The sequence below is a fragment of the Catharus ustulatus genome, chromosome 15, assembly GCF_009819885.2.
Source record: "Catharus ustulatus isolate bCatUst1 chromosome 15, bCatUst1.pri.v2, whole genome shotgun sequence".
NCBI lineage: Eukaryota > Metazoa > Chordata > Aves > Passeriformes > Turdidae > Catharus > Catharus ustulatus.
In genome coordinates, this window is record NC_046235.1 from 12586671 (window position 1) to 12613751 (window position 27081).

The window sequence follows — 27081 nt, forward strand, 5'->3', positions numbered from 1 at the left end:
CAGGGACATTTCACCTTCCTAAAATAAAGAGTGGGCAAAATATTTTCAACCTCCTTCCAAAAACTGTGCACGCAAAAGAAAATATCACTCCTTAATAAGTGCATGTTGTTGGGTCTCAGCTGGTTTTGGGCTGGGGTAGATTTTCCTGGTTATAATCATGCAGCTGTTTGCTGACTGAATAGCTGTATTTATTTTTTGACATGTTTACTAACCACCCCAAATACCTTCTCTACCTGTAATTGTGGTGCAGCACACATATTATTTTTTTCAGATTTCTTCATTCAAGTGGCTTGTGTTAATCCCAGGCCCCACACTGTGGTTTGTGGAGCGTATTCGTGGTTTGAGGGTATGAAGCTTTGGACTCAGGTGACCCTGAGCCATGGCAGGCCAATGAAGAGATACTAGGTGGGGACAGGGGGGAAATGGATCAATTTTTCAAGCCATTTGTGCATGGGTGCTCGGAGCTTTAACACCCTCTGTTTGGCTTTCTCAAGCAGTCTCTCCTGAAAGTGTTTCCTCCCATCTGTGCCCATCCATCTTCCTGTCTTCCATGCTTTATTGAAGTTGGTCAAAGCCAAACCGTTTATGCTTTCTAGTGCATGTGTGCCCTGAGCCATGGGAGAAGAGGGAGGCCTGAAAATGCAGCAGAGCAGGGGCTTGCTGCTTTTCCTGGCACCCAAATGCTGGGTTGCTTTCCCCAGGTACCCCATAAAGAATTGTTCCCTGGCATGGATATCACAGGGCTCTGGAAAAGCTGGGCTGGCAGAACAGCTCCAACCCCTCCCTGCAGGGCTGTGCTCCTCTCTCCTGCCCCTATCTGACCTGAGGGACTCCTTGCATTGTCCCACTCCTGAAGGTTAGCAGGATGTGCTCCCCTCCTTTATCTCTCTGCTGGCACCTTGATGACTTGCTGATCTGGTCACCTGCCATCCTCCCAGTGCTAAATACCCCATCCATCCTTCCCCCACAACCTCTCCAAACAGCACTTTTACAATTCTCTTCACCAATTGTTTCAAGATGTTTGGAGAGCTTTGCTGGCCAGGAGGGACCCTGAGCCTGGGAGAGCAGCTCCTCTAACCACCAGGCTGCTGGTGGGAGCTGGGTTAGTGTTCAGATTTTTCTTTAAATAAACAAAGCCATTCCAGACCATGTCGAAGAACGTCCAAAGCTGTTCATCCCCATCCCTGCAGCACACAGAGCTCTTTTTGGGCACCAGGGGCTCAGTCTGCACCCAACCTCAATTTGAGGCCATGAACAGCATCCTCAGGTTCCTCTATCTGCTCAGCCCCATCCACAGCCTCCCCAGGAGACACCCTTCTCTGCTCTCTGGGATGCTTCATCTGATTTTTCCTCTCCAGGTAGGAGAAACCAGGCCAGCAGCTGAGACTTCGTGCCCCAGGTCACCTCAAAGCAGCCCCAGTTGTGCTGGGACACCATTGCAGCCCAGCCACCCCATCGTGGTGTGTGCTGAGGCCACATTTACACCAGGCTGCAGTGACCACTTGAGCAGGGGGAGGTCAGTCCCAGAAAGGGCTGTCCAGGTCTGCAATTCATTTACAGGAGCTGTAAAACTGCCACCTGGACCGTGGCTTTACAGACTTGGACGATGCTGGTGTCAAAGACGTTTGGTGCAAGAGCCAGCTGGAGGCACGCCAGTTTTATATTTAATCCTGCCTATGAATACAAATAAAGGGTCTGTATTTTGAATGAGCGACAGGCGCACCATGGACATTATTAAACCTTCCAAAAATAAACCCCTGCCAAAATGATGGGAGCCAGATTTTTCCTGGAAAGCATCAGCACGGGGTGAGGGGTGGTAGTGGGGCAGCCCCTCTGTCACAGGCCCCTCTCCAACAGCTGCTCTGCATCAGGAGCAGCTTCTTCCCTCTGGCCCTTTGCTTATTTAAGCCACAAACGCCAGAGCGACACTTCCAAGTAGCTCAAAGTCCCACTAAATCAGCTCTGAGGATTTGGCTTTCGGAGCACTGTGGATGAATCTCATGGAAAACTGTTCTGAAATATATAGAGTTACATATGGTGTTGCTGCAGCAGCCCCCGCTGTGCCACCCCCGCTGGTGAGCAGCTCATCCTTCCCCCTGAGCTCTCTGCTCGCCCAGGGGGTGTGAGGGGCCCTGCTCCGGCCACGGGGTGATCCCCCTGCTTTCCCTTCTCCTCCATCCCCCGCCAGGGCGCTGGAGGGAGCCGCCATGGGGTGCGCACCCTTTCCCTGCTCACCCATCCCTGTCACTTCACCACCGTGAAGTGACCCCCACTTTTCTTTGTCCCCCATCCCCAGCCGAGGGGGTGTGAGAGAGCCTCATGGGGTGATCCCCTCCTTCTCCCTCCGCCTCTCCCCCCGGGGCGGTGTCACAGACCCACATGGGTGACAAACCCCTCCCCGCCGAGTCCCCTCACGTGCCGCCCCCACACCCCCCGGAACTACGCTTCCCATGGGGCCGCGCGGCGGAAGCGGAAGTGGCGTTTCTCCGGCGCGGCACGCGGGCCGCGCCATGGCCGCCGACGGCGGCGGCGGGCGGGAGCTGCTCGCCCTCATCCACCAGCACCTGCTCCGTGGTGGCTTCGCGCGGGCCGCCCGGGAGCTGCAGGCGCAGAGCGGGCAGGTAAAGGGCGGCCGGGACCGGGCCGCAGGGGAGGCAGCGGGGACGCGGAGGGGGGTGGGCGGTCCCGGAGCGCGGGCCTCGGCGGAGCCGCAGGGCCCGGTCCCGCTTTGCGTCCTCAGCGATCACCGGGAGCGCCATGTGGGTGCCGGGCGCGCCGCGGGGCGGTGGCTCCACGCTGGCCCGCAGGTCCGTGCTGCACCCACGTGGTGTCCCGGTACCCAGCGGGTGCTCCCGGTGCCCACGGGCCGAGCCGGCCGGGGAGAAGGCTGGCAGCCTGCCCGGTAGAGCCTCCCGTACCGGGGGGCTGGTGCTCCCCGAACACGTGCTGCTCCGGGAGAAGTCTCCAGGGGAACACGCGGCCCTGGGTGCAGCGGGGCGGGGAGTGGGAGGGATTCACCGGGAGGTGTGTGCAGGGAGACACGGCCCCGCTTTCCCGGGGAGGCTTGGATGGGTGGCTGTTTCTATCTGGTGGTCACATCCCGAAACGGGGCTGGTGCCTGACTGGTGTTCGCTCTGCTTTCACAGAAATTGCTGCCTTCGTTTTCAGCCTCTCTCGAGGACATCTTTACTCACTGGGAAAAGTAAGTCAAAGCAAGGAATGAATATCAAATAGATTCCAGACTGTGCCGACGTCTTAGCTCCATGGCATGTGTGATTTTTTTTGTTGGAATTCCATGTTGTCAAAGGATTTCCAATGATAATTGTGCTCAGCAGAGTTTTCTCCTAACCTCTGGTTTCACAGCAGTTCATTTCAGATGTTCAGGATTATGCTGGTTTAAAATCTCCTGAGCTTGGAGATAAGTTGTTACTTTAGTTTTGAACAACTTGATGCTGTTTGTGCTGGTTGCTGCTGGAGTGTTGTGGAGCTCAAAGTCATGCTTTACTGTAAGAAATCTGTTCCCCAGTTTTGTTTCACTTTCTTTTTAAAACCACGTGCTTTGCAGGATTATTGACCCAAGAACAGAGAAGTTGAGCAGATGCTGAAATGCCAAAGCTCTTACAGGGACTTAAACCTTAGCATAGATGATCTGACTCAGAGGAAATCTCTTGGTTTCAGCCTGTCCTTTCAAGTTCTTACATGTTCCAAATGCCTTCCTGCATCATTAGCCTGCAGGAGGGAGCCTTCCCATCTGTGATATTTGCACCCATCCTGTGTTTAATTTGGTTGGATGTTGGAATGCAGCACTGCAGAGAGGCCTGTGGCAGCCTCAGTGTTGGGTTATCTGAGAGTCTGTGGAGTTGAGAGCACTGGAGTGAAGATCTGCTTAGCATGGCCATGCCAGCAGCCTTGGGAACTGTTTTTTCAAAGGTGTTTTCTGCTCCATGCCTCATGCCTTGCTCTTGTCCTCCATACCTGAGTAGGAGAAAGGCTGGGTTTAGATGAAGATGTAGCAGCTTAGAAATAGGTTTGCAGTTCCTCCCTCTAACAGATTGTTCCTCTCATGGGTGCTGATGGTGACCTTCCCACCTGCTGGTTATCCTGCCTGCTGCAGCAAACTCTCCCAGACACTGCTGCTTTTAAACTTGGGGGGCAGCAGGGCATTTGCATCAGGTTTAATTCCTTTTTCTTCAGCATCACCCTTCTGTTCTGGTCCTGCCCTACCAAGACATCTGTTATTCCTGTTCTGAGTTCTGCCTGGTTGGGAGTCAAAATGAGGGATGTGTTGGCCAGTAATTATCTTTATCCTGGAGTGCTCCTGTGAGTGAGCTGTCTTTTTCACATCCTGTTGCTTCATAGGCTTTTGGCCCAAAAATGTCCTTCCTTAATGTGCCCTGTGGCTCTTACCCTTCTCACCAAGACCATCCTTGGTGCTGTTCTCCAGAAACTCTCTTAGAGTGAGCCTAAAGCTGAGACTTGCAGTTCCAGGAGTGACCTCCCTCCAGAGCTGCATTTACTCTTGGAGGATGCAGAGAGGGGGTGGAAGGGTGCCTGGAAGCTGGGGAAAGCTGGACTGCTCAGCCCTGGGAGCAGCCTGAGCCCTGCAGCCTCAGATGTTCTGGCATGCCACAAGGACACTGCTAGCAGAAGCATTTCTTCCCTTTGCAGGGTATCCCTGAGCTCCTGGTCACTCACAATGAATTGTCACATCTGTCTGTGTTGTGCTGTCAGCTTCCACTGGATCAGAGCTGCCTGTGTGGGCTGCCCTGTTGCTTTATTAAAAGGATTATTGGAGTAGTTACAGGACTTTCTAAGAGCAAATGTGCCTTTGGCTTAGCCTGTTTGCACAAAATTTGCTATTACAGCTGCACTGCCAGAACACTCCTCATCAAATTGCTAAAGTAATCTTGTTTTTAAAACAGATAAACAAATAAAATGAGGTAAACTGGCCCAGAAGTGAGGACATTCACTTCTGGTAACTGTGTGTCCCAGGGCTTAGAAGCACTGCATGTGTGAATCATACTGCATGTGCCCAGTATTATCCTTGTAATAAAACAAATGTGTTGTCTTTAATTCTCAAATGAAAACATGGGTAACTTTAGCCACATAATCTGTTCTGGTGCAGGTAGGATTTAGAGTCTGGAGAAATCTTTCTCCAGCTTAATGTTTTAGCCCAGTTGAGCAGCTCAAGTGTTTAATACTTGTGTGGCGTCTTCCTCCTCTTTTTCTAACACATCTTCTGTAGGTCCAGCTACTTCCCTTCTTAAACCTCTCTGCAACCTGACTTTCCTGTCTTTTTGACTTGGGAGCTCAAGCTAAATTGCTTTTGTAGCCTTTAGATTGGCTTCTCCTGACTCTGGAATGCCAGGACCTGGTATTTGGGGATATCTGCCCCCACCCTGAGGCTGTGCTTACTCTTAGGCTGTAGCTGCCTCCTGGAGACTTTGTTCTGTAGGATGCCTTCTATTGAGCCCCAGCCTGACTGTATGTTTTTATTTCTCTGCTAAAGTGAGAGAAAGTCTGCCTAGGACACAGAAAAATCGTTTAGGTTCAGTATTTCTCCTGAGTGTGGCAGGAATATGTTGCTCTTGGAAGTTTACTGAGGACTGGAGATGTCCCTTGGAGGTAAAGAAGTATTTCCCACCCCCTTAGGAATTCCTCTGCAGAGAAATGACACTGCCTATTCTTAGGCAGGATCCTGATCTGAGAGTGAAGGAATAATTATCTTCTCATTTGTTCAAGATATTTTTTTCCCCATTTTGACACCCATTGTCTTCCCTCAGAACTCCCTCAAATTCCAAGAGAAGAAACGTGAGTGATGAGGAGGCAGCCATCCCAGAAAAGATCAGAGTTCCTGATCCCGTGAGCAGCTCTGAGAGCTCAGAGAAAGAAGAGGATGAGAAAGAGAAGGCGAAAGCTGCATGTGGTAGGAGCCTTTATCTCCCTGGAGTTGACAGAGTAGGACTGGAGACTTGTGTAGGAGCAGCTCAGCTTGCTTGGCTGGAGAAAATGCTTGTAAAAGTGGTGGCTATTCATTTGTGCTAATAGAAAAATAGGACAACTAATTTAATACCCCCTTCTCATGTGGAGTTTCTGAGGAGCACAGATGTCTGCTGAGGCAAGAAAAAACCTGTTATGATTCATTGGGGAGGGATGGGTGGTGTTGCATAGATGAGACTTTGGGAGCCTCTTGCTGCCCACTGTGGAGCACCTTCTAGTTGGTCCCATGTGTGTGTTGGGCCAGCAAAGGCAGGCCTGTTTCGTGGGTCAGGGAGGGTCTTGTTAGTTGGTCTGGAAAGCAGTGCCCTCAGTCTGAGGAGGGGACAGATCTTTCGTGCAGCTGGTGTGGGAGGTGTTGGCTTGCAGAGTCTAACAAAAACACGTCTGATCTATTTTGGCTCAGTCTGATCTGCTGTAGATCAGCCTGTAGAAAGCTGCAGATCTTGACAGATTCCCTGTCTTGGTGGGTGAGAGAGTGATAGGATGGAGGAGCAAAGCACTTGCCTGTCACAGGGAGAGCAGTGGTGATGGTCTTGGGTCAGGTGTGGAGATGGGGCCCTCCTGCAAACCAGAGACTGTATTGGTGTGAGAAGCACACTCACACAGCTGCTCTGTGGCTCTCTCCTGTGCAGCTGCCAGCCTTTCTCTGGCCACAAACTCGGTAGTGAATGTAGAAAGCAGCGAGGAAGATGAGTCGTCGTCGGAAGAGGAGGCTCTGGCTGGGAAAGGTGCAGTGACGGTAGGTCAATGCTCCTGGCTTTGAAGGCTGGTGGTACTCTGAGGCCAGGACTGTCCCAGATTCCTCAGCATGAGGAGTAGAATTGTGTCTTGGGGTGGAAATTACCCTCCTTACGTTGCCATAAGCATTTTCTTAGATGCCTGTCCCCCAAATGCTGCCTTGAAGCTCTATGGCTTACCTTGCTGCCACATTGCTCTTGTGGGTACATTGTCTCCAGTTTAGCTCCTCATCTGTGTGTAGCCTTCTAATTTCCTTTATTTCCCATAGGTGACAGCAGCTGTGGTGGGTGGCAAAGCTGCCAACTCCCTGCATTCTCCTCCCAAGCCCACTGCCCCAGCAGGCAGAGCAGCAGGGCTCTCTGCTGCTGACAGAACTGTGCTCTCTAACAAGCAGCAGCCCAATGCCCCAGCTGCAGCTCCAGCCCCAGCCAACACCCAGAAACTGCCCAGTCCTGGGAAACCTGGACATGCCACAGCAGCTGTGGCCAAAGTAGGGCAAAACAAAGCACCAGTACCAACCAAAGCACCAGAAAGTTCCAGCAGCAGCAGCAGCTCCTCATCCGAGAGCGAGGAGGAAGAGGAGACACCAGCTGTGAAGGCCCCAGCCCCCAAAGCGGGTGAGTAGCCTGCAGGGTGGTGTAGATGTGTGTGAGCTCCAGCTCTGCTGCACACTGGATCTGAGACGTGCCTTCAGCATGTTCCTTTCAGCTCCCTTGCTGGAAAGCTCAGAGTGATGCTTGTTCCTTGGGGAGGCTGCTAGAACACTGCAGATCAGCCAGCTCCGGAGCTCCGTGGGATGAATGCAGCGTGCTTGCTCCCATTTCAAGCAGCAGATCCTGTGCTAAGATGTCTGGCAGCACCCAGCACATACCCAGGGGCTGGGGCTAACAGTGTAGTATGTTAGTCCGGAGGAGGTGCAGTACTAATGCTGATACTTTCAGCTTTATGGAAAGCACTGCAGTGTTTTCTCTTTAGTCCCAATTGCAAAGTGATTCGTTTTGGGGTTTGAAGTCTTCAGGGAAATCTTTAAGTGCTTTGAAGTGTGTCTGTGTGTGTTGGAGGAGGAGGGTGAGAAACAGATCATTGAAGTTCTGGAAATGATCCTCCTCTTGGCTCTTATCCAGGGGAACCCAGCCAGGATGGGTGCCCCTGCAGGGAGCTGTGTGTGGCTGGGCAGTATCCCATAGGGTCAGAGGGTGGCCAGGAAGCATTTCCCAACTGTTGCAGTCAACGAGATGTGTTTGTGGGCCAGCATTTGTCTGGAGAAGTTGTTCCTAGCAGGCCACTGATATTTTCAGCAAGGCTAGGTCCCATTCCCTGTAAATCCCCTTAGCCCTCTCTGTGGCTTGTTTTGCTTCCCTGACTTCAAAAGCAACATTAGCATCACGCTCTGGAGGCTCAGAGCAGGCAGCAGCTGTGACATCTCCTTGCTTGTGTTTCAGAACCAGCTGCTGGGGCTGAGAGCAGCAGTGAGGAATCAAGTGAGGACACATCCTCTGAGGAGGAGCTGGCAATTCCAGCCATCCAGGTAACCTCTCCAACATGGATTCTTTGTCTCTAGGAAATCACTTCCCTTCTTTTGAAGAAGAGAAGAAATGCTGCAGTCCTGTATTCTGACAGCACTCATTACCTTGGATGCATGAAATCCCCAAACCCAAGACCAGAGCACATGCTGTGTGGCTCAGAGCCCCACTAAACCCTGTTGACATCAACAATTCTATTCCAGTTTCTACTAGTGCCTGAAGCTGAGGGAGATGCTTGGATCTGTAGAAGGTGATTAGTATGCAATTCGATGGATATAGTCAGGCAGTCCATGGAAAAAGTGGCTTGCTTCAGATATTCCACAGCTTATGGGTCTGAAAAGCCTGTCCTGGTCAAAATTAGCAAGGTAGCTTGCTTTAAAACAGATTCCATGCAGTTAGAGCTTTCAGCCATTTTCTTCAGAGGTGTTACTTGATTCTCCTGTTCCCTTTTGTTCCCTCTCTTCCCAGGCCAAGCCAGCTGTGAAAACAGTGCGGTCTAACGCAGCACCTGTGAAAAGTGCACCTGCTGCTTCAGTGTCCCTTAAGAAGAATGCAGTGAAGCAAACAGCAGTGGCAGCAAGCCAGGCCAGACCTGCATCAATAGCAGCTCCTGGGGCTGCACAGCCTGATGACACCTCAGAGAGCAGTGGCTCATCGGACAGTGAAGATGAAGAGCATCCATTAGTAACCCAAGTGCGTGTCTCTGAGATCCTCCCTCTCCTTGCATGCCTCTCAGGGCTAGGAGCTGCCATTAAAAGAAAATTTTGTAAATGCATGTAGTGTGTAGCAAAGTCATGTTGGGGGTGGGAGGAAGGAGGCGTGAGGTGTTGTAAGGCACCTCCATGTCTTTGCTCTGAGCTTTAATCAACCCATTGTGCCTTTCTTAGAAAAATCCATCAGTACTTTTAAAAGAAAAAAACCCCCAGTGATTCTTTTCCCACCCGAAGAGTCAAATTATCATGGTGGAATTTACTTCTCAGGTATAAATTGCAATAAATAGTGTCTAATTTGTCAAACTGTAGTGCAGCTGGGCTTCCCTGCTGTGGAGAGTGCAAAGTGCTGCCTTGTAGCTCACTGGAGGGGACTGGTAGTAACAGCAGGCTGATGAAGAAAGCTAGATGAAAGAATTCCTTGTGTCCTGCCAGTCCCTAATCTTCCTTCAGGGTTTGCCTTTCCCAGGGGCCTCTGAAATGTCTTCCCTTGGTTACAGTCTGAGCAAATGAATTAATGCTGCTGTGGCATTTGCCTTATTTCATTCTGTTCGTATCTTGTCCAGACAAAGCCACCTCCAAAAGTCGTCCCATCCCCAGTGAAACCTACACCAGCAGCATCACTCTCTGTCAAAGCAGCTCCAGCAAAAACACTTCCACTGTCACAAGGGAAGACAGCACCAAAACCAACAGTGCCAAAGCAGGCTAAAACCACACTGGGAAGGACTGCTGCTGCTGTGAAATCTGCTGAAAGTATAAAGGTAGTGGAGAGCTCTGCCTCATCAGCCAGTGAAGAGGAGGATGTCCCTGTGCCCATAAGCCAGAAGGTAGGTGCTGCATTCAACCCAGTGCCAAGGGATGGGACATGCAAGAAAAGCATTTGTCCCTTAAATGTTGCCACTGATCTTGAAACAGCAAGAATACCTTGTTTCTCAGTCCCTCAGAGAGGAAGATCTTTCTCTTTGGAAGCAAGTACAGTCTCACTCTTCTCACACAGTTGTACTGGAGGAGGTGGGAGGCAAATAGTTTGATACCAGCTATTTACTCATGCCCTTCCCCTCTAGAGCTGAGGGTTTAGTCAGAGTTCTTCAATCAAATGAGGGCTGGGAGCTCACACTGGACTCAGGTGGCTAAAACTCCATGGGGTGGAAATCCCTTCCTGAGAGCATCCCTAGGCACGTTGTACTGAGACCTTCTGCCTCAAGTCTGAGCTGCAGGGCCCTTCAGAAAGAGCCCTGAAAGCAGTCTTGGAGATGCAGCCTTACTGTCTGCAAGGGAGGAAGGGAAGCTGGGGGTAGAGCCTCACGTGTCCTTGCAAGGAGGCTCTTTGTCAACGTGTCCTTTGACTATTGACAGGCAGGAGCCAGCAAGGCTCTGCATTTTTGTCTTCATAGCTTTGGTCTGCTAAGGTGGGTGGAGGGGGATGTTTCTCTCACAGTTGGTTCTGTGCTGCTGTCTTCCTGCATGATTGATGATATGTGAGGATTCAGCTCTAGGTGACAGGAACAGCTATTTGATACCTGTGCCATGAGGTCCCACTGTAAAACCGTTGGGATTTGTCTCTAAGCAGGATTTATGTGCTGGAGTGGGTTGTGTTCTCCAGTGTTGATTCTGTGAAGCTTTCAACAGCAAGTCTTACCTGCTGATTTAACCACTTCAGCATCTTCCCTCTTGCAAACTGACATTTACCCATCACCAGTCAGAGTCAGCAAGGAAGAGCTTATCAGGGGAGCTCTATTTTTGCCATACAGGCTATTCCTTCCCATGTTAGTAGCCTGCAGGCAAAGACCACAAGTGAAGCCTGAAGATAAACCACTGGGCTTAGCTGTGTCCACAGTCCTGTCCTCCCAGTCAAACTCTTCTTAGCTCATCCTTCACCATCTGCTACTTGGGCATATGCTAACCACTGACTTACTGTATCCTGCAACTTCCTCTGGCTTCTGTGCAAGATCCAAACAGATACAGAGCGTTGGAAGCTGCTTCATCTTTCCCTGTGGGGGTGGATTAGCACAATTAAAATGAACATCATGCCTAAATGGAACTGCTTAATTGGTATGTTTACCCCTGAAGACTCAGGAATATTTAGTTAAAGAAGTTAACAAGGTGTTTGCATATTTTGGGGGCAAAGGATGGTGATGGGGTACAGTCTGACCTTAAAGATGCTGTGAGCTGCTTCTCTTTTGTAACTGCTAATTTTGTTCTGCTGCTTTTTTCCTGAGTATTTTGAGCCAAAGGTGCCTTTTGAGCCCTCTATAGACAGGCTTTGGCTTTTGTTTACAAGGAGTGGGTGTGAAATACACGTGCATCCATGTGTTGGGAACCCGTGTCTTCCTTGAGCATCCTAGGAAAACCCGTGTGGGTTGTGCTGGCAGAAGTTGTGCCAGCAACTTTTAATCTTGGACTGCAAGCTGTATGAGAAGAGGCCAAATCTCCTTGGAGGGTCTCTTTTCCTCCTTGATCCCTGTTCCCCCTCCTGTGCAGGTGGCAGTTGCCCCTTGGCTGGGCCATGGCACAGCTGAGGTGCTGGTGCCAGTGCTGGTGCTCCCAACAGCACACGGGCAGTGCTGGAGTGTGATTTTACAACGTGCTCCCAGCACGTGGCTCAGTGTTGTTCCCCTCTTGTCGTGCAGAGCTGCAGGATGCAAATGGACCCAGCGAGTGGCAGATGGGTTGTGCAGGAGCTGAGTCATCACACTCACTGAGCCACAGGCAGCTCCTGCTTTGGGGGCTGGAGAGGGAGCAGGAAAAATTATTTCCTCTTGAGTTATTCTCCTCCTCTCTGAGTTACTTCAGTACCTGTGACTCTCAAGCTGTTGTTAGGAGCTCTGCCTGTGTTACCTGCTCCCTGGATGTGATTTGGCCATGCTGTTGGCTGGATCCCACCTGAGGCTGTCATCCATCTGATATGGATGGATGGACCTTGGCTGTCTCCCAGGAAGAGCTGAGGCTGTGTAAACCTTATGGTTCTTTCTGTGTTATGATGCCCCTGCATGGCAGCTCTGTTGCTAAGTTAGGAAAATCGAGCAGCCCTGTGCATCCACATAGAGGAAGAAGCCAGACCGTTGCTATGAAGGGCTTAAAACTGAGTGAGCTTAAAATGCAGCAGGCTCTGATCTTGGTAAGCTCTTCCCTTGCACAGCAGTGTTCAGAACAGCAGAGAGGAATTTAGCACGTTCAGAGCAGTCTGTGTGAATTCTTCTGACTGCTTCAAGTACTTGTCTCTTCAGCATTGCAAAGCTGGCCTCTCTCCTGGAGACTGTGACTCACTGGTATCAAAACAAAATACAGAAGTGAGGTTTGTGGTCCCCCTCCCCAAGCACTTGTGGAGGTTTCTGTTTCTCTAAGCAGAGTCAAAATGTGCTTGGCTTGTTCAGAGAGCTGTTCTGTAATGGGATAAACATGCAGATGCTGTTGTCTGTTTAGTGTTTGGCTTGGAGATGATAAACAGTGCCCCAATGGCAGCCCATGGCAGGGCTGTGCCAGAAGCGCAGTAGGATTGGTCTCTGCTGTGTGCTGTGGGGATATCACTGCATTAGCAGCATAGCAGGGATGGTGCAGCTGGGCAGGAATCTCTCATGGAGCACCAAAGCAGGCTGGCATCACATGCAGGGTGCACAGGGCCTGCCTGCCCTGGCAAACACAATGTACTCCTTGGCAGAGCAGCCCAGAGATGAGCCATGAGTGGAGTAAATGAGTGCAGAGCTTTGCCAGCCTGGGGAATATCTGCAGGGGAGGAAATTCCCAGATCATTCCACAGGCACTTCTCTCCTCTGCTACCACTAACCTTCAGTGTGCAGGAGAGGGATCTACAGCCATTGGGGAGGGGCCAGGAGGAGGGAGTCTCACCTGGTAGTTGTGTATCTGGGGCACAGGTGACTGTGGCTTCCTAGTGCTGACACAGCAGGGAAAGTGGCTTGTGGTCTGTTCTGGAACATCTGAGTGTTGACAAGTGCTGCAGAAAGACACAGCCCAAGTGAGTGTCAGAGTTGTTTTGTTGTCTGGAGATTTCTAAACTCTTTGACCTTTTGACAAATCAGCTTCCAGGTTGAGTCACACTCTGTCTCTGCCTGCCCTGTGTTCCCAACCCTTGTGTCAGCCCTGTGTCTACACTGAGCTCTCTAGCAGCTCTAGGCTGTAGCTGCTCTAATGCTGTCTCTGAACCTTGCAAGTGTGATGGCAGAAGGCTTCCCACCTCCCACTGATTGCCTGAACTGTTGTTAGAAGCACTAATAGCCTGTATGCTCATGTGAGACATACTTGGGCTTTCTGTCAGAAGGAAGTTGCTGAGTTCAGAGTGAGTGTTAGTAACATCTCTGCTAGGGTAAAACAAAACCCAACCTGAGCTGAAACTGCACTTAAACTCCGAAACAACTCCTGTACTAATAGTGCATTTCTGGCCTGTGTTTCTTTTTTGTTAGAGGTTGTCAGACCAGCCTAGGCCTATTCCTGACCAGAGCCAGGCTGATAAAGCTGTGCAGCCTGAAAAAGCAGTGGTAAGCACCTTGAAAAGCCAGGTTTCAGAAAGTGGGAGCAGTGACTCGTCTGACAGTGAGGAGGAGTCTCCTGCAGCACAGAGACAGCCTCCACAAGCTGGTAAGTTGCCTGGTAGTAGCCAGGATCCCTCACCTGCATCCTTATGGGTTTTTTACTCTTCCTTGCACATGGAGCAGCTCCTGCTCTGGACAACCACAGAGAGCAATTCTTTCTCACAGTGACAATCTCTTATGCTTTTCCTGCAGTAAAAACCAATTCTGTGCCCCAGCCAACAAACGTGAAAAAGGCACCACCTTCAGCACCAGCTACAGCCCCCCCAGCTGTGGACAGCAGCGATGATTCCAGTGAGGAGTCAGATTCAGAGGATGAAATAGTCCCCCCTTCCCAGGTGAGGAGCTGCTGACCTGCTGGCAGTTGAGGCTTTTGGTGCTGCACGCTCAGGAGGTGTCAGGAGTTGGATGATGGTGATTGTGCAGGTGATGATTAGTGCAGAGGAGCCTCCTGTTGGCTGGATCAGCTTATTTTGGCCATGTCCAAGGGTCCAGCTCTGGGTGCACACCTCAGCCACAGCAATCTTGCAGTGTGTGAGAGCAGTGGAGAGTGTGAGTGCTTTGACAGGAACATGAGTAGACACACAAGCCCAGACCTTCCCTGGGACTGTCCCCTCTGCTCTACTCCAGGAATTTAGGCCAGAAAAGCAGCCAAATCCTTACAGGAAGAATCTTTCCATGATCTATGTAGCTCCAAGGCAACCCATTGCTTAATTCCTCACATGCCTCTGAAGTTATTTGGTTTTCTTTTCCACAAGCCTTGGGAGGATGGCAGGATCTGCCCTGAAGAGTAGCATAGTGGTTCTGCTGCCTTTCAGCTGGAGGAGCCAGGCCCCTGCCTTGGAGAAGGGAGGTGACCCCATTATCTGTGCTGAGAGCACCCCTGAGTCTCATGGAGCTGATCCCAACTCTCCCACTGGAGTTTTTTGTGTCTCCATACCAGTCCTGTAAAGCTGTGGCTGAGCTCCCTAGGGCCAGAGCTGCCTCGGTGTGAAGCTGTCTTGGGGGAGCCTGCACCTGCAATTTGAGCCCTAAAACCACGTAGAAAAACCCACTGACTGAGGGACATGACTACTTTTCCACGTGGGGGTGGCCTGGCTGGTGCTCTGAGCCCAGGGCTTGGCAGCCAAGGATACTTTTTACCCCACACATGCCTTTGCTGGGAGAGGGACATTATGAGCACTCAGGAAACCTTTCCCCATGTTGGCCTGAGGCTGTGGCAGTGGAAAAGCTGTCTCCTTCCAGCTGATGGGCAGGCAGCCATCCTGAGCAGTCCTTGAGTAAAGCATGTTTATATTACTGAGATTGTATAAAATAATGCAGTTGCTGTAACTTGAGCTTTGTGTGAGAGAGTCAAGAGCTCACGTTGGGCTGGCAGCTCTGTGCGACGGAGTGGGGCCTTTTCCTTTCCCAAGGCCAGATGTTGTGTGAGGGAAATGTCAGCCCACAAAGGCTCAGCTTGTCAGAGTTCTGCAGGGGGAGAGCTGCTCACACAGCCTCGTTGGTAACACAAACCAGGAGGCTGAGTGCTCCTTCGTGGCTCTCTCCCTCCTCTGCTGGTGTTTGTGTCATGGACCTGTCCTCACCGCCTGCTTTCCATGCCCCTGGCCTTTCTATTTTTAACCCCTCTTAAGTTTGATGGGAGATTTCAAATGTGCAGCAACAAAATTGCTCTTGTTAATTTGATCCCCAATCTGTTTTTGGCTTGTGGACCTGGAGGCAGATTTTCCCTGTGGTTGGTGTCTTTGTTTATCTCTGTTGCCAATTAAGTCTTGGTGTGTGATTTTTAGAGTGTAAAAGACATCCAGGAGTCCAAGTGCCCGCTCTGCAAAGGTTTGCAACTGCAGTCTTGCTGGTGCTGCACTGGGTAGGGATTCACAGCCTGCAAGCACAGCACATTTCCCCTGGCTGCCCTCAGGGTAGGTGCCTTTGGGGCACTGAACTAATGCTTTTGGCACTCCTGAGGGTGCTGACCCTCGTTTCTGCACCTGGCTGTGCCAGAGGCCCTGCTCAGAGGCTCATGGGAGGCAGAGCTGGTCTGCAAAGGAGGGAAGTAAAAAACAAGTCTTGGTGCTGTGCTGAAGATGATGGAAAGGCTTAGTAGTTGGTGTATGTCTCTGTATCTTTTCCCCCCAAGTTTGCTCTGCCCTGATTTTCTTTCTCATCTCTATTAGAGTCTGTCCCAGCAGAACGTCAGAGTAACTGCAGTTCCGAGCATGGTGGCTGCAAAGGCAAATGCCAGCCTGCCTTCAGGGAAGAGGAAAAAAACTCCTGCTGTCCCTGCAGTGAGTGGAGTGTCTGAGAGCTTGAGCTCAGAGCACAACATGCTGGAAGGAAAGGTAATGATGGAGGAGACTAAGGTGGGGAGCTTTCCTGGGGAGAGGGAGAAGATTGGTCTGGGGCTGGTGCCATGTCCCCAGCTGAGGGATATATATTCATGAAGCTGGGAGAGAGGGGCTGCTCTATCCTAACCACAGTTATCAAGCCATTAGATGAGGCAGAGGAGCAGAGGGTAGCCCTGGTACTCTGCTGTTCCTGGCTCCCAGCTGGCTGGCTGCTTCTTTCCTTTTATGATGGGAGTTGTCTGCTTGGCCTCAGCTGCCCGCTTCACCTTGGGATGAGCTGGGCCCTCTGAGAGTTCTTGGGCTGACTGTGACACAAACTGGAGCGGTACAGCTGAAGAAGGGTGGTCCAAGCCCATCTACTCTGGGCTGCTGCTTATGGATGTGAGCAGTTAGATCTGGAAGGAGGAATAACTATTTCATCTCCCTCTCCCTAGGTCCCCACTGCTTCTAGCCAAAAGCAAACGGTTCCTGTGGGAAAAGCTCCTTCTGCCAGCACTGCCGCCCCAGGAAATTCCACTGCCAAGGCAAGGAAACCAGTCCTGCAGCCAGGACAGGACAGCCACCCAAGCCAGGCCGTGCCACCCACTCATGCAGTGAACACCTCAGACAGCAGCAGTTCCTCTGACAGTGATGAGGAGGCACCCAAGCAGCCTTCCAAACCTGGTTAGTTCTCTCCAGAAGATGCTCTTGGTGCTACTGGGATGGGGACAGCCTTTGGTTACCCCATGGCAGGTTTGCAGTGGTTGGAGAGGCATTCCTCCTCTCCAGCCTGCTAGAGCACTCCTATTTTTTTGGAGGCAGAAGGGTGGCAGTGCCTGTGCTGGGGAGGTGAGCTCAGCTCCAGGCAGCAGTGCTTTGACAGGGGGAACTCTGCTCTTTTCCAGCAGGTTCTCCACAGAAACCAGGAGGGACCCAGCCAGCCCACAGATCTTCCTCGGAGTCCAGTGAGGAGGAGGAGGATGCAGCATCACAGGTGTGGTACTTGGGCAGGCAGGCTGGATCCTCTCAGGTCTTGCAGCTGGTTCCTAAACAGGACTGAGAGACTCAATTTTCAGCCATAGCAGATGGGGTGCTGGGTGGGGTTTGCTGGCAGAGAAATGGGGGTTCCCCAGTGCAGTGGTGTGAGCAAGACCTTTTAGTGGAGGCAGAGGGAGAAAATTTTGAACCTGGAGTGCTTCCCCAGGCAGGCAGGGTTCATGATGCCTTCCCTGGGAGAAGAGAAAAGAGGATGTGGTATCTTGCAAGGGTTAAACCAGGAGAACTGGTGCACAGTGCCAATGGCAGCAGGGATTTTTTTCCCCCACTTTAGTTTGTAACTTAAGCCGTGTCCAAGACATTAAATTCCCTTTGTAAGTAACGTGCAGGGCGTGCAGCACATCTGCAGTGCATTAAGTGTGCGTGGGCGCACGCTGATGGCCCAGAGCCTCCCCCCAGCCTGCCTTGCTGGGCGAGAGCAAAGGAGAACCTCTGGCTGCCAGCCCTCAAAGCTGTCAGCTCAGCTGGTGTCTGTCAGTGCTGCCCCCTCTCCTGGTAGCCCTGGGCTCTCAGAGCTGGCTCCACAGGTGGTCAAAGGTGGGCCCTTCACTTGAAGTACAAGGACAATAGCAGCAGAGACTGAGCTGCATGTCTGGTGTGTGGGAGGCTGCCCTGCTGTGACTCTTCATTGTGTCTGTGCTGTTTCAGTCCCTCCTCACAGGCTACCCAGTCCTCTCCAAGACCCCAGTAACGCCCCAGGCACCAAAGACGGTTCCTCCCCAGCCTGGAGGTGAGGTGGGGCAAGGGAAGGCAGCTGGGAGTGCTGCAAACTCCCTCACCAAGGGCTCCCTGAAAGCAGCCCCAGCTGACAGCTCAAGCAGTGACAGCAGTGACTCTGAAACAGATGACAACCAGGTGGCTGCAAACCACAAAACAGGTGGGTCTCCTTTGGCAAGGTTGGGAATTTGCTTGGCCCGAGGGAAGGAGAGAAGCCATGCTGGCTCAGGAGGGTGACACTGGGGAGGGTGTCACTGGGACAGGCCCTGTTCCCAGTGTGTCTCTACCATGGAACCACAGCATGGAGTGCTGCTGCCGTCTGCTGGCTTCCCTGGCCATAGCAGTCTTCTCTCTCAACACCCTGCTTGTGCTGGCTGCCTCCAAGGCTCAGTGCCTTTGCCTCTTCCAAGATGTGATTTAACCACAGTAAATTAACATGAGCAGGTAGGGCTCTCCCTGGAGCCAGTGTACACTGCATTGCTGGCTTCTGTGGAATGTTCAAATGCTGCCTGAAGAACATCTGCTGCACAGTGCTGGTATTCAAGCCTCCCCTTGGGCTGTGTGGGCTCTGCTGCATTTCTGGAGAGCAGAGGAGGAGAAGCAAGTGAGGAGATCTGTGGAGAAGCAAAATGTCCCACCATTTCCCTGGTTTGTTGGCAAATTGTAACACTTGGAGCTGGAGCTGCTTCTGCTCTGGTGTGACCCTGGCACCTTCAGATGAACTCTGGCCCGCTCTAGAAGTTCAGATAGGTCTGTTGGTCCCTTGGGCTCATCATGAAATAGTGCAAAGGGATGATGAAGAAGTCAGAACTCTCTGTATAGGGGCTCAAGAGGGCCCAGGGGCTCTGGGCTTGGCCACTGGTGATTACACCAGTGGAGACCCTCACTGCCTTGGGAAGTCCCCAACTTCCTGGGGATGGTGTCCTAGGGAAGGACTGCTCCGTCTATGCTCACCCATGTTGTCAAACAGCCAGAGCTGTTGTGGCTGTTGTCACCCACTTCAGGTTGAGGCATCTTTCTCTGACTCTGCTACTGATGTCAGAAAGTTAGCTTGGTTTTTTTTGAGAGAAGAACTGGATGCTCCTCTTCAAATGCATATTTCCATCCTCCTGTGACTAGTCTGTGTAATGCATGCTCCCTGAGTAATCTTTCTTTTGTCTGTTTCTGCAGAAAACAACCCCCCATCAGGGCAGGAAGCTACAGAGGCCTCCAACAAAAAGAAGGTGGCAGGAAAAACAGAGCCAGGTCACACCAGCCTCAAAGCTTCCTCACTGAAGAAAACCCTGACAACAAAAGAGAACAATGTTGGGGCAACAGGGGTGCAAGTGACCTCAGCATCATCACATGCCCTGCTCTCCATCCCAGAGTCACAGCAGCCAAGCTCAGGGAGTGAAACTGAGGTCACCACTTCTGACAAAACCCCTGCAGTGCAGACAGCAGAGGGGTCGGAAGTGAAGAAGAAGAAGAAAAAGGACAAAAAGGAGAAAAAAGAGAAAAAAGAAAAGGAGAAAAAGAAACCGTCCTCCACAACAGACAGGGCTGTGAAAACACCCAAGAGCAAAGACAAAGAGAATAAGAAGCAGAAAACGTCTCAGAAGCGGAAGCTGACAGGAGAGGATGGGGCTGTGGGGCAGCCCAAGGAGAAGAAACGGAAAGGGCAAACTACTGAAGAAGTACCCAAAAAGAAAAAGAAGAAAGCAGATGGTGACCTGGAGAAGGTGACAGGCAGCAAGGAAAAGAAAAAAGCAGCTAAAAGTAAGCATCCTACACTCAGGGCCTGATTTGCAATAGGTTCTTGCAGCTGATGCACATTCAGCCTCTGGTGCAGAGCCTTGCAGATAGCACCCACTTTTCCCACTGGCTTCCTGCTTGGCTGCTTCCCCCAGGGAATCATAGTCATGGGGCTTGGAAAAGGGGCCTCCAAGATCATCAAGTCCAACCATTAACCCAGGCCCATCCCCAAACCATATCCCCATGTACCATATCTACACATCTTTTAAATGCCTGCAGGGCTGGTGACCTGGACAGCCTGTTCCAGTGTTTGACAACCTTTTCAGTGAAGAAGTTTTTCCTGATATTCAACCTACATTTCCCCTAAACTCGAGGCTATTTCCACTTGTCCTGTCACTTTTGACCTTTCTACAGCTTGTTTTTCTGCCCTAATCCAAAGGCCATTTTATTTCTTTGCAGTGCAGCCTATATTTGCAAATAAGAGCTGGTTATGTGCTGGATCTGGTAGGCTTTAAAGAAAAAGGGCAGGAGGATGTGGATTGGCTGGGCCAGATTTGATGTTTCTGTTCTGCTGAAATGCAGCCCTTAATTCTGGAGGAGACAGACTTGTCTATTGGCCCCTGTGTGAGCTGTTTAACAGGGATGAGTGGAGCCTCTTGAGCAGTTGTACTGAGCTGAACCTCGTGTCTACCCTGTGTTAGCAGCTCCCCTGGCTCTTGTTTCTGGCATGTGGCAAAGGTGGCACAGGTGCTGATCTGCTCCAGCCCAGAATCAGTTCCTTGGAGCAGGTGGGCAGCAGAAGGTGGAAAGAAGGGAATTCTGTGTAATTTCACCCATGTGTGTGCACAGATGGTGGGATCAAGCTGCTCTGGCTCAGGGATATTAGGGAAACATCCCTGGATGCAGCTGCCTGTGGGTAGAGCTCTGCCTTCACCCAGTTCCTGCTCTGGAAATCTTGCTCAGGTTTGGATATGATCAAAAACTTCCTGGAGATGCTCCTACCAGACTGTGTTCCCTCTCAGAGGCTGACAATACCAGAGTCCCTCTCTTAGCTGCCTTTTCTTTCCCCTTCCTAGAAAAGAAGACTGAAAAAGAAAAGAAGACTGAAAAAGAAAAGAAGACTGAAAAAGAAAAGAAGAGCAAAAAGGCATCCTTGGAAGGGGTGTCTGTAGCAGATGGCTCTGCTGAGGCTCACAAGAAGAAGAAGAAGGTATGTGTCACACTCTGGGCTGTGGTGCTCATCCCAGCAGAAGTGCCAGGCTGGAGAAAGAGCAGAGCCATGTCCTGGCCTTGCTGGCAGTACAGGGAAGCCTACAGTTCACTGTGGCCAGTCTTAAGACACCCTGACCTTTGGTTGGGACTAGAGTGACTCAAAGGGCTTGTTCCTGTACTGGTTGCCCTAGGAGATTCCTTTTCCTGAATGGTCAAACCCAGGGACCCTTTTGGTGGCAAAGGACTTAGTCCTGTCTAAGGAGTAGGTGCTGCTCTCCAGCTGTCTGTTCATCTCATTCTCAGCAGAAGCTGGAATTCCTGAGGGCTTGGTAGGCTTCTGCATCCCATCCCAAGGGCTTGAAGGAGTGACAGAGGGAGACTACAGAATGTTCCTTGTGGTGGCTGCCACCTCTGCAGGATACATCCAGGAAACCTCTGTGGCTTTGCTGGGTCCTTCATGTCTGTAGTGCAAATGATACTGATGTATTCTTTCCCCTTTCTATTTTTAGAAGAAGAAAGGAGCTGAGCCTGAAGGATTGTGAGAAGGTACATGGCCTGTGGGGACGGGCCACTGGTACTCTGAGCGGCGTAACCTCGGCCACATTCACAACTCCTGGCCAGTTTTGGGAAGACAGTGTGCTCTCTAAGAGCTCACTGAGCCAGCCTGGCCTTGGATCAGAGGGCCAGGGAGTGAAGCAGTGTGAGGAATGTTGTGCAGCTGTGTGCTGGCTTCTCTGGATGTGTCTGACCTCAACTCTAGCTGCTGAGAACGGGATGTGCAGCCTGAGTGTTGCTGACCTCTGTCACCAGCAGAGATGAGCGGCCTCTGGCAGTGTCTGTCTGTCCCTGCTGACCACAGGGAGCTTGGAAAAGTGATGGGGAGTGGATGGTGATGTTGTAGCCACCTAGAAGTGGACCAGATGCCTCTGCCCATGCTCTGCTCAGCTGTAAGACTGTTCTCCTCCCCATCCCTAACTTTTAACTCCTCTCCCCAAAGGTACCGCATTCCTGTGATTAAAGATTTATGGGTGAAGATCAAACAGAAGAGAGGAAAAGGAAGCTCACCTGGAGAATTCCAACTTTTTAAAAAATAGTAATTTATAATTTCTTTTAACTGTGACTTTTAGAGCAGAGTTGTGTAACTTTCTGCCTCCTCCTACCCTGCTGAGGCCTGAAGATGTGTTTATAGTCCCTCCAGATGGAATGGAACTGGAGGAGGCAGTTTGACCAGAGCAGAGCATAAACTGCTTTTCCCCACATTGACACCCAGCCATCCCTTTCTCTTACCAGAGCTATATTTTTGAGAAAAACTTTTACCTCTTTTCCCTCCTCCTGTGACTTGTGGTGTCAGTCCTTTTGCTACTACAAAGAAAGCTCTCGGGTTTCCTTTTTATTCTAACACTGACAGCGGTGATTATCATGTCCCTGGAGTTGCACTGAACAGTTGTGTCCAACAGCTGTTCTCAGCCATGGCAGAGTCCATTTTTGTTTTGGTTTTTTTTATGAAATACAAAATAAAAAACAACAAACAGATTTTACTTCAGCTGCTTTTAGGGGAGGCCAAGCTGGCTGGGAGGGAGAGGAGAGTGGGAGAACAGAGCCCAGTGTCTGCCAGTCTGGGGCAGGGGGACCCCAGGGTACAAGTGAAATCAAACAAGGGATGGGCCAGAAATGGGACAAGGAACACAGCCAATCCTGAGTGGAGATACAGCTGTCCAAGTGCCTGCAGAGATTTTTCTTTCTCTTTTTTATGTAAAGTTTCATTTATTTATAACCTCAGACAGCTGCAAACAGCACACGGAGCCCTGCTGGAATTGCTTACAAAGCTTTTTTATTCAAAAGTTTATTTGAGATTATTAGCTTGTGAGATCATTTATAAAGGAACAATCAGATATATTCAGGAAAATTAGAAGCCCCTCTGCCCATGGTTACCCACTGCTGAGGCTGTAGGCGAATCTCTATGTACAAATCTGAGCACTCCACAATAAAAACCCATTGCTCCACTAATCTAACAGGGCTCCAGCCTACAGGGGGTGAGTTAAAAAGCTGGTGGGGGTTATTTTGCTGCTTTTAATGTTCATTCAGTGTGAGGAAGCTTAAGTTCTTCAGCAGGGGTGAGCTGCACTGCTGCCTGCGTGATGTTGGAGGTCGAGCCAAAGAGAACAGGATTTATGGATTTGATGTGGTTGAAATAATTTTCCATTCTGCTCTATCCACCTTCTGAGGGGACTCTGATGGTGGTGGCAGCTCAGCCCTGCCTGATGCTCTGCTGCAGGGGAAGGGTACCCAGGGATGCCCACTGTTATCCGCCTTGGAAAAGCAATATAAGAGCAGAAAAGATAAAAGAGTTGAAGGGGCAGGGATGCTGTAAATAATTGCTGGCATCCTCTTCTACTCTGCTGTGGGAGAACAAGAGGAGGTACTCAGTGAAACTGCTCGAACACTTCCCAAAACCCCTCTCCCTCACAACCTCCCCAGCAGTCCCCAGGACTGGACATTTGGTCACTCACTTTTGCCTGCATTCAGCTTAAGCATGTCCACCCCGGAGAAGATCATCTCCTCTGTGTCTGTGGTGGCAGTGACAGCGCTGGGAGCAGCAGTGCCTGCAACGGGAGAGCAGGGTGTGGGTGCTGTACCCTGGGGCTGCCCCATCACCTATCCCCCATTCCTCTGAGGGCACCCACTGCTGAGCCCCTGGCAAGGAGGGCTCATGGAAAACCCTGACTGCACATGTTGGCTCCAGCAGCCTGTAGGGGGCTGTTGTTAGGGTCCCTTAAAGCCTCCACATACTGGCACAGGATGGGTGGGGGGTGCTCCCTGAAGCCTCGATGCCCTCCTCTCCTAGCTCTCCTCCCTGCTCCCAAGCAGTCTGTGGACACTGCTCCTTTCTCTCCATCCCCTCCCTGGCAACCTACCGGGGCAGTCCAGCTTCCCCCGAGTCTCAGTGCCCTCAATCTTGGTGCCGTTTTTGTAGCAGCACCAGCAGAAGCCGGTGGAGAAATGGCACTGCTTGGGCAGGTAGTCGCCGTTCTCATCACACTGGGGGCGGAAGCGGCCCAGCTGATCTTTCCCAAAAGTGGCCTCTGCTTGGCACTTAGTTTGCACTAGGGCAATAGAAACAGAGGGGACACTCCATCAGGCCCTTCCCCTCAGCAGGGGGTTTATCCAGGAACAGTTAAAGGTGAACAAGCCCCTGCTTGGTGACCTTTCTGAAGCTCAGGCTAACTAGGGATGGAGGATTTGGGGTGGGGCTCCAGCTCTTCAGCCTTTGTTCACCCCAAATGCCCTACAGGCAGCGATGCCCTGTGATATCCTAACAGCAACAGAACAGGCTCCCCACTGAACAAATAGGTCAGTGACTGGAGGGAGGGCTTGGTTCCCTGTGAGTTGCCCCATGCCAACACCTCCGTGACCCTCCCCAGCTCAGCAGTCCCATCCCCAGTACCTTTCTCTGCTGGGATTGCCTTGCGGTCCTCTGACTTGGGGTTCTTGGCCATCTGAAACAGCAGCCACTTGTGCATCCAGGACTCGAAGGACTGCAATAAGAGGGTCCAGCACGTTAATGGGCATAGGGGGAGTTCACCCCAGCGGAGCCATGTATTGAGCTCTGGCTTGGACAGGCAAGGTGGTGAACACCATCTTCTGCTTTGGGCTGGGAGCAGCCCAAGCCTGGCTAAAGCCGGATTTGAATGACAGTGACAAGCACTGACCTGCCAATCCGTGTAAGTCATGGTGCTCTTCAGGCGCTTCAGGTTGTCCATCAGGTTGTCCTCCAGCTCTGGGAACATCCTGCTGGGGTCTGCTTGCTGCAGAGCAACCACCACAGTGAGTGGAAAGAAAAATGAGGTTGAGGGGTGAGGGCTGGAGCTCTGCTGGTATCAGCCAGACAGATAATGCAGGAGGTCAGGAGCTCCCACCAGTTCTGAGCACCCCAAGAGACCCTAAACCAGTGCAGGAGGCAGCTGTGGGGTGGGGGGTGGGGGGCAGGGGACTTTACCAGCAGCAGGTGCTTCACTTGGTCCTCAGTTTTGTTGCTAGCAGGGGCCTTGACCTCAAGAGAAAAGGGAAAGGGGCAGTGTGAGCACAGCACCGAGGCCTGAGGGCAGCAGGCAGTGCCAAGCAGCGGTGGATCTCTTACCGGAAAGTCTTCAAAGGGTGCAGGATGCAGGACATTCATGGACCTCATGACCAGAGGGGTGTTTGCCTTGGCCATCTTCATCTTGTTCACTGGTTTGGCATCTGCAGAGGAAGGAGAACTGTGAGGGGCACCAAGCGGGTTGGGGGGTCCAGGAGGGATTCATCCCTTCTCCCCCTCCACCTCCCACCACTCTGGTGCCCATGGGGCTACTGACTGGCAGGCATCTTCATCTGCAGAGCGTCCAGCTGCAGTTTCTGGGAGGTCTTGGTGAGCTTGCTGATCTGCCCGCTCTGCTGGTACACGAAGTAGATGGTGACAGCCTGGCCGGCGATGAGCAGGGCCACCAGGATGGAGAGTGTGGAGAAGGCGGCTTTGCGCCTCAGCGCAGACCTGCGGGACACGGACAGGGAGCTCAGCCACACACCGACAGCAGGAGGTGACATCCTGCTGTCACCCCCTCGCGGCCCCAGACACTCCTGTCCCGGGGGTTTGCAGACAGACAAATGCAAATTCCCCCATCGCGGAGAGCAGAAGTGAAACCTCAGCAGGAGCGTCACCGCCCCACACCGGGAACCGAAACCCACTGTGGGGGCGGGGGGAAGTGGGGACACGGGCTGGGGTGGGGGGCGCTGCCAGGGGATTTTTGGGAATAACATCAATCTGGCCATCGCCTTTTGTGGGATGATGAAGCCTCTTGGAATCTCGCTGGTCCATGGGGCAGAGGATAGGACTCATGGGACGTTGGACTGCACTTAATTTTAAAATGTTGTGCCGAATCCTGTCCCGCTGGGTGAATGAGGCTCTGTCGAGGTGCAGCGGTGTCGCAGAGGTCACCCCCTGCCTCCGCTGCCCGGCGAGGAGCGGACTCCGCCCGGCGAGGAGCGGACTCTGCCCGGCCCAGGGACAAGTCCCGAGCGGGACGCGCAGCGCGGGGCGTCTGCCTGGTGACTGCTGACGTCAGCGCCCCGCGGCTTCTGATTGGCCGCAAGTTTGGGGGGTGTCCCCCCTGCGGGGGTTGGGACACAGGGACGAGCTGGGACATGGGGGGGCAGCCCCACAAAGCCACTCGGGTCCAGGGTCCGCTCCTGCCCCATGGCCGCGTCACCAGCCTGCCTGTCCCACAGCCTCTTTCCCACAAAGCTGCTTCCCCCAAAGCTTCACGCCATGGCTCTCTGCCCCGCCCTGCGAGCCTGGCCGCCCCAGCGCCATGCCGTGTCCCCGGTGGCCCAGAGATGCAGTGTCCCCTTTAATTCCGCTACGGCCCCGTGCCCTCCCAAACCCATACCCACCCAATTCCCCCGTCCCACAGCTGCCCCATGCCTCCCATCCCACAGCCACCCAATTATCCCATCCCACAGCCACGCAATTATCCCATCCCACAGCCACCCCGTGCCCTTGCTTTGCCTTACAGACACGTTCTGGCCCGTTCCACGGCCCTCTTAGCTCCACGGTGCCCCATTCCCACAGCCTGTGCCCCATCCTCTGTCCCATAGTCACTCTGTACCCCCTCGACCCGACTGTACCCCCATCCACCCCCCAACCAACGCAATACCCCCCTGTACCACGCACCCACCGTGCCCACTTCGCCCTCCCCGTGCGCCCCATCCCCGTGTCCCCAGCAGCAGCACCTCTGGGTGTCCCCAACACTGAGCACACCGCTGCCGCGGTCAGAGATGAGGTCCCGCTGCTCGTCAGCCATGGCTCCGCTGGACTCCCCGAAGGAAATGAGCACCCCGAGTGAAGCTTCTGGAAATACCCTCGGGTCCCCACCCTGCCCTGACACCCGGGGGGGGGAACCAAAAAAAAAGTCCTATTGGCTGCTGGCACTTGCATCACTTGTTGTCAGGCAGACCTCTGCTCCAGAGGTCCCCAGTTCAGAAATGATGCAGGACAGAGCCCTGAGCTCCACGGGGGCTCAGGGGGACTTCACTGCCCACCCCACGCCATGCCAGGCCACGGTGCCCAGCCTGGTGACACCGGTGCCATGGCTCAGAGGCTCCGGTACCCCTGGGGGACAGGTGGTGAGAACAGGGAGGTGGCAGTGGGATTGGGGAGGTGAAAGGAAAAGTGTGAGGAAAGAAGTGGGGTGCAGAGCTGGGACATGGGGGTGGGACGCCATGGGGAAGACCCCCCACACCAAAAGCTGAGCAGGGGCACAGTGCCAGGGTAACCCCTCCTCTCTGGCCTCCCTTGTGCTGAGGAAAAGCTGCACTTGGGCTCAAGGCCCTCCTTGAGGGTCACTTTGGGCTCTCCCTGTGTGGGGGTTCTTGAGGCTGAGGAGGTGATGACTAAAGGATCAAGGGCTTTCAAACCCTCCATTCTTGTGGCACTCCCCTCTTTCCTTGGCCTCCAGCAGCTTCCTGGGGCTGAACCCACAAAGCCAAGAGA

The 27081-nt window shown here is 52.4% G+C and overlaps 2 protein-coding genes across 9 annotated transcripts; one reads left to right on the forward strand and one right to left on the reverse strand.

Annotated features, from left to right (window-relative positions):
- Nucleotides 1–2510: 2510 nt before the first annotated feature.
- Nucleotides 2511–22088, forward strand: TCOF1 (treacle ribosome biogenesis factor 1). Of its 6 annotated transcripts, none has more exons than XM_033073136.2 (18): nt 2511–2621; nt 3147–3202; nt 5784–5926; nt 6633–6739; nt 7007–7355; nt 8181–8266; nt 8730–8954; nt 9538–9798; nt 13390–13564; nt 13711–13853; nt 15690–15854; nt 16295–16523; nt 16745–16833; nt 17544–17772; nt 18783–19367; nt 20420–20553; nt 21065–21101; nt 21553–22088. In XM_033073136.2, the coding sequence occupies exons 1-17, from the start codon at nt 2511–2513 to the stop codon at nt 21095–21097; spliced, it is 3120 nt and encodes a 1039-aa protein (XP_032929027.1). In that variant the 3' UTR covers nt 21098–21101; nt 21553–22088. The 6 variants fall into 6 exon arrangements, with proteins under 6 accessions (XP_032929027.1, XP_032929031.1, XP_032929026.1 ...); XM_033073140.2 differs by having other exon boundaries at nt 21068–21101; XM_033073135.2 differs by having other exon boundaries at nt 21065–22088.
- Nucleotides 22089–22364: 276 nt separating this feature from the next.
- CD74 (CD74 molecule) lies at nt 22365–26424 on the reverse strand. Of its 3 annotated transcripts, none has more exons than XM_033073143.1 (9): nt 26322–26424; nt 24908–25083; nt 24694–24794; nt 24553–24606; nt 24266–24361; nt 24001–24091; nt 23471–23659; nt 23066–23158; nt 22365–22951 (listed from the first exon to the last, which is right to left on the reverse strand). In XM_033073143.1, exons 1-9 carry the CDS (start codon nt 26390–26392, stop codon nt 22947–22949), a joined length of 876 nt encoding a protein of 291 aa, XP_032929034.1. In that variant the 5' UTR covers nt 26393–26424; the 3' UTR covers nt 22365–22946. The 3 variants fall into 3 exon arrangements, with proteins under 3 accessions (XP_032929034.1, XP_032929033.1, XP_032929035.1); XM_033073142.1 differs by having other exon boundaries at nt 22365–22954; XM_033073144.1 differs by lacking the exon at nt 23471–23659 and having other exon boundaries at nt 22365–22954.
- Nucleotides 26425–27081: the final 657 nt, after the last annotated feature.

What these genes read in the sequence shown, in the direction of transcription:
- CD74 (XM_033073142.1), bottom strand. Translation starts at nt 26,392, where the DNA reads ATGGCTGACGAGCAGCGGGACCTCATCTCTGACCGCGGCAGCGGTGTG. An exon ending in AAGTGAAGCACCTGCTGCTG is followed by an intron (nt 24,362 to 24,552) that starts GTAAAGTCCCCT and finishes GTTGCTCTGCAG; the next exon opens with CAAGCAGACCCCAGCAGGAT. An exon ending in GGGGAAGCTGGACTGCCCCG is followed by an intron (nt 23,159 to 23,470) that starts GTAGGTTGCCAG and finishes CTCCCGTTGCAG; the next exon opens with GCACTGCTGCTCCCAGCGCT.
- TCOF1 (XM_033073135.2), top strand. Translation starts at nt 2,511, where the DNA reads ATGGCCGCCGACGGCGGCGGCGGGCGGGAGCTGCTCGCCCTCATCCAC. An exon ending in GAAGGCGAAAGCTGCATGTG is followed by an intron (nt 5,927 to 6,632) that starts GTAGGAGCCTTT and finishes TCTCCTGTGCAG; the next exon opens with CTGCCAGCCTTTCTCTGGCC. An exon ending in AGGAGGATGCAGCATCACAG is followed by an intron (nt 16,834 to 17,543) that starts GTGTGGTACTTG and finishes GTGCTGTTTCAG; the next exon opens with TCCCTCCTCACAGGCTACCC.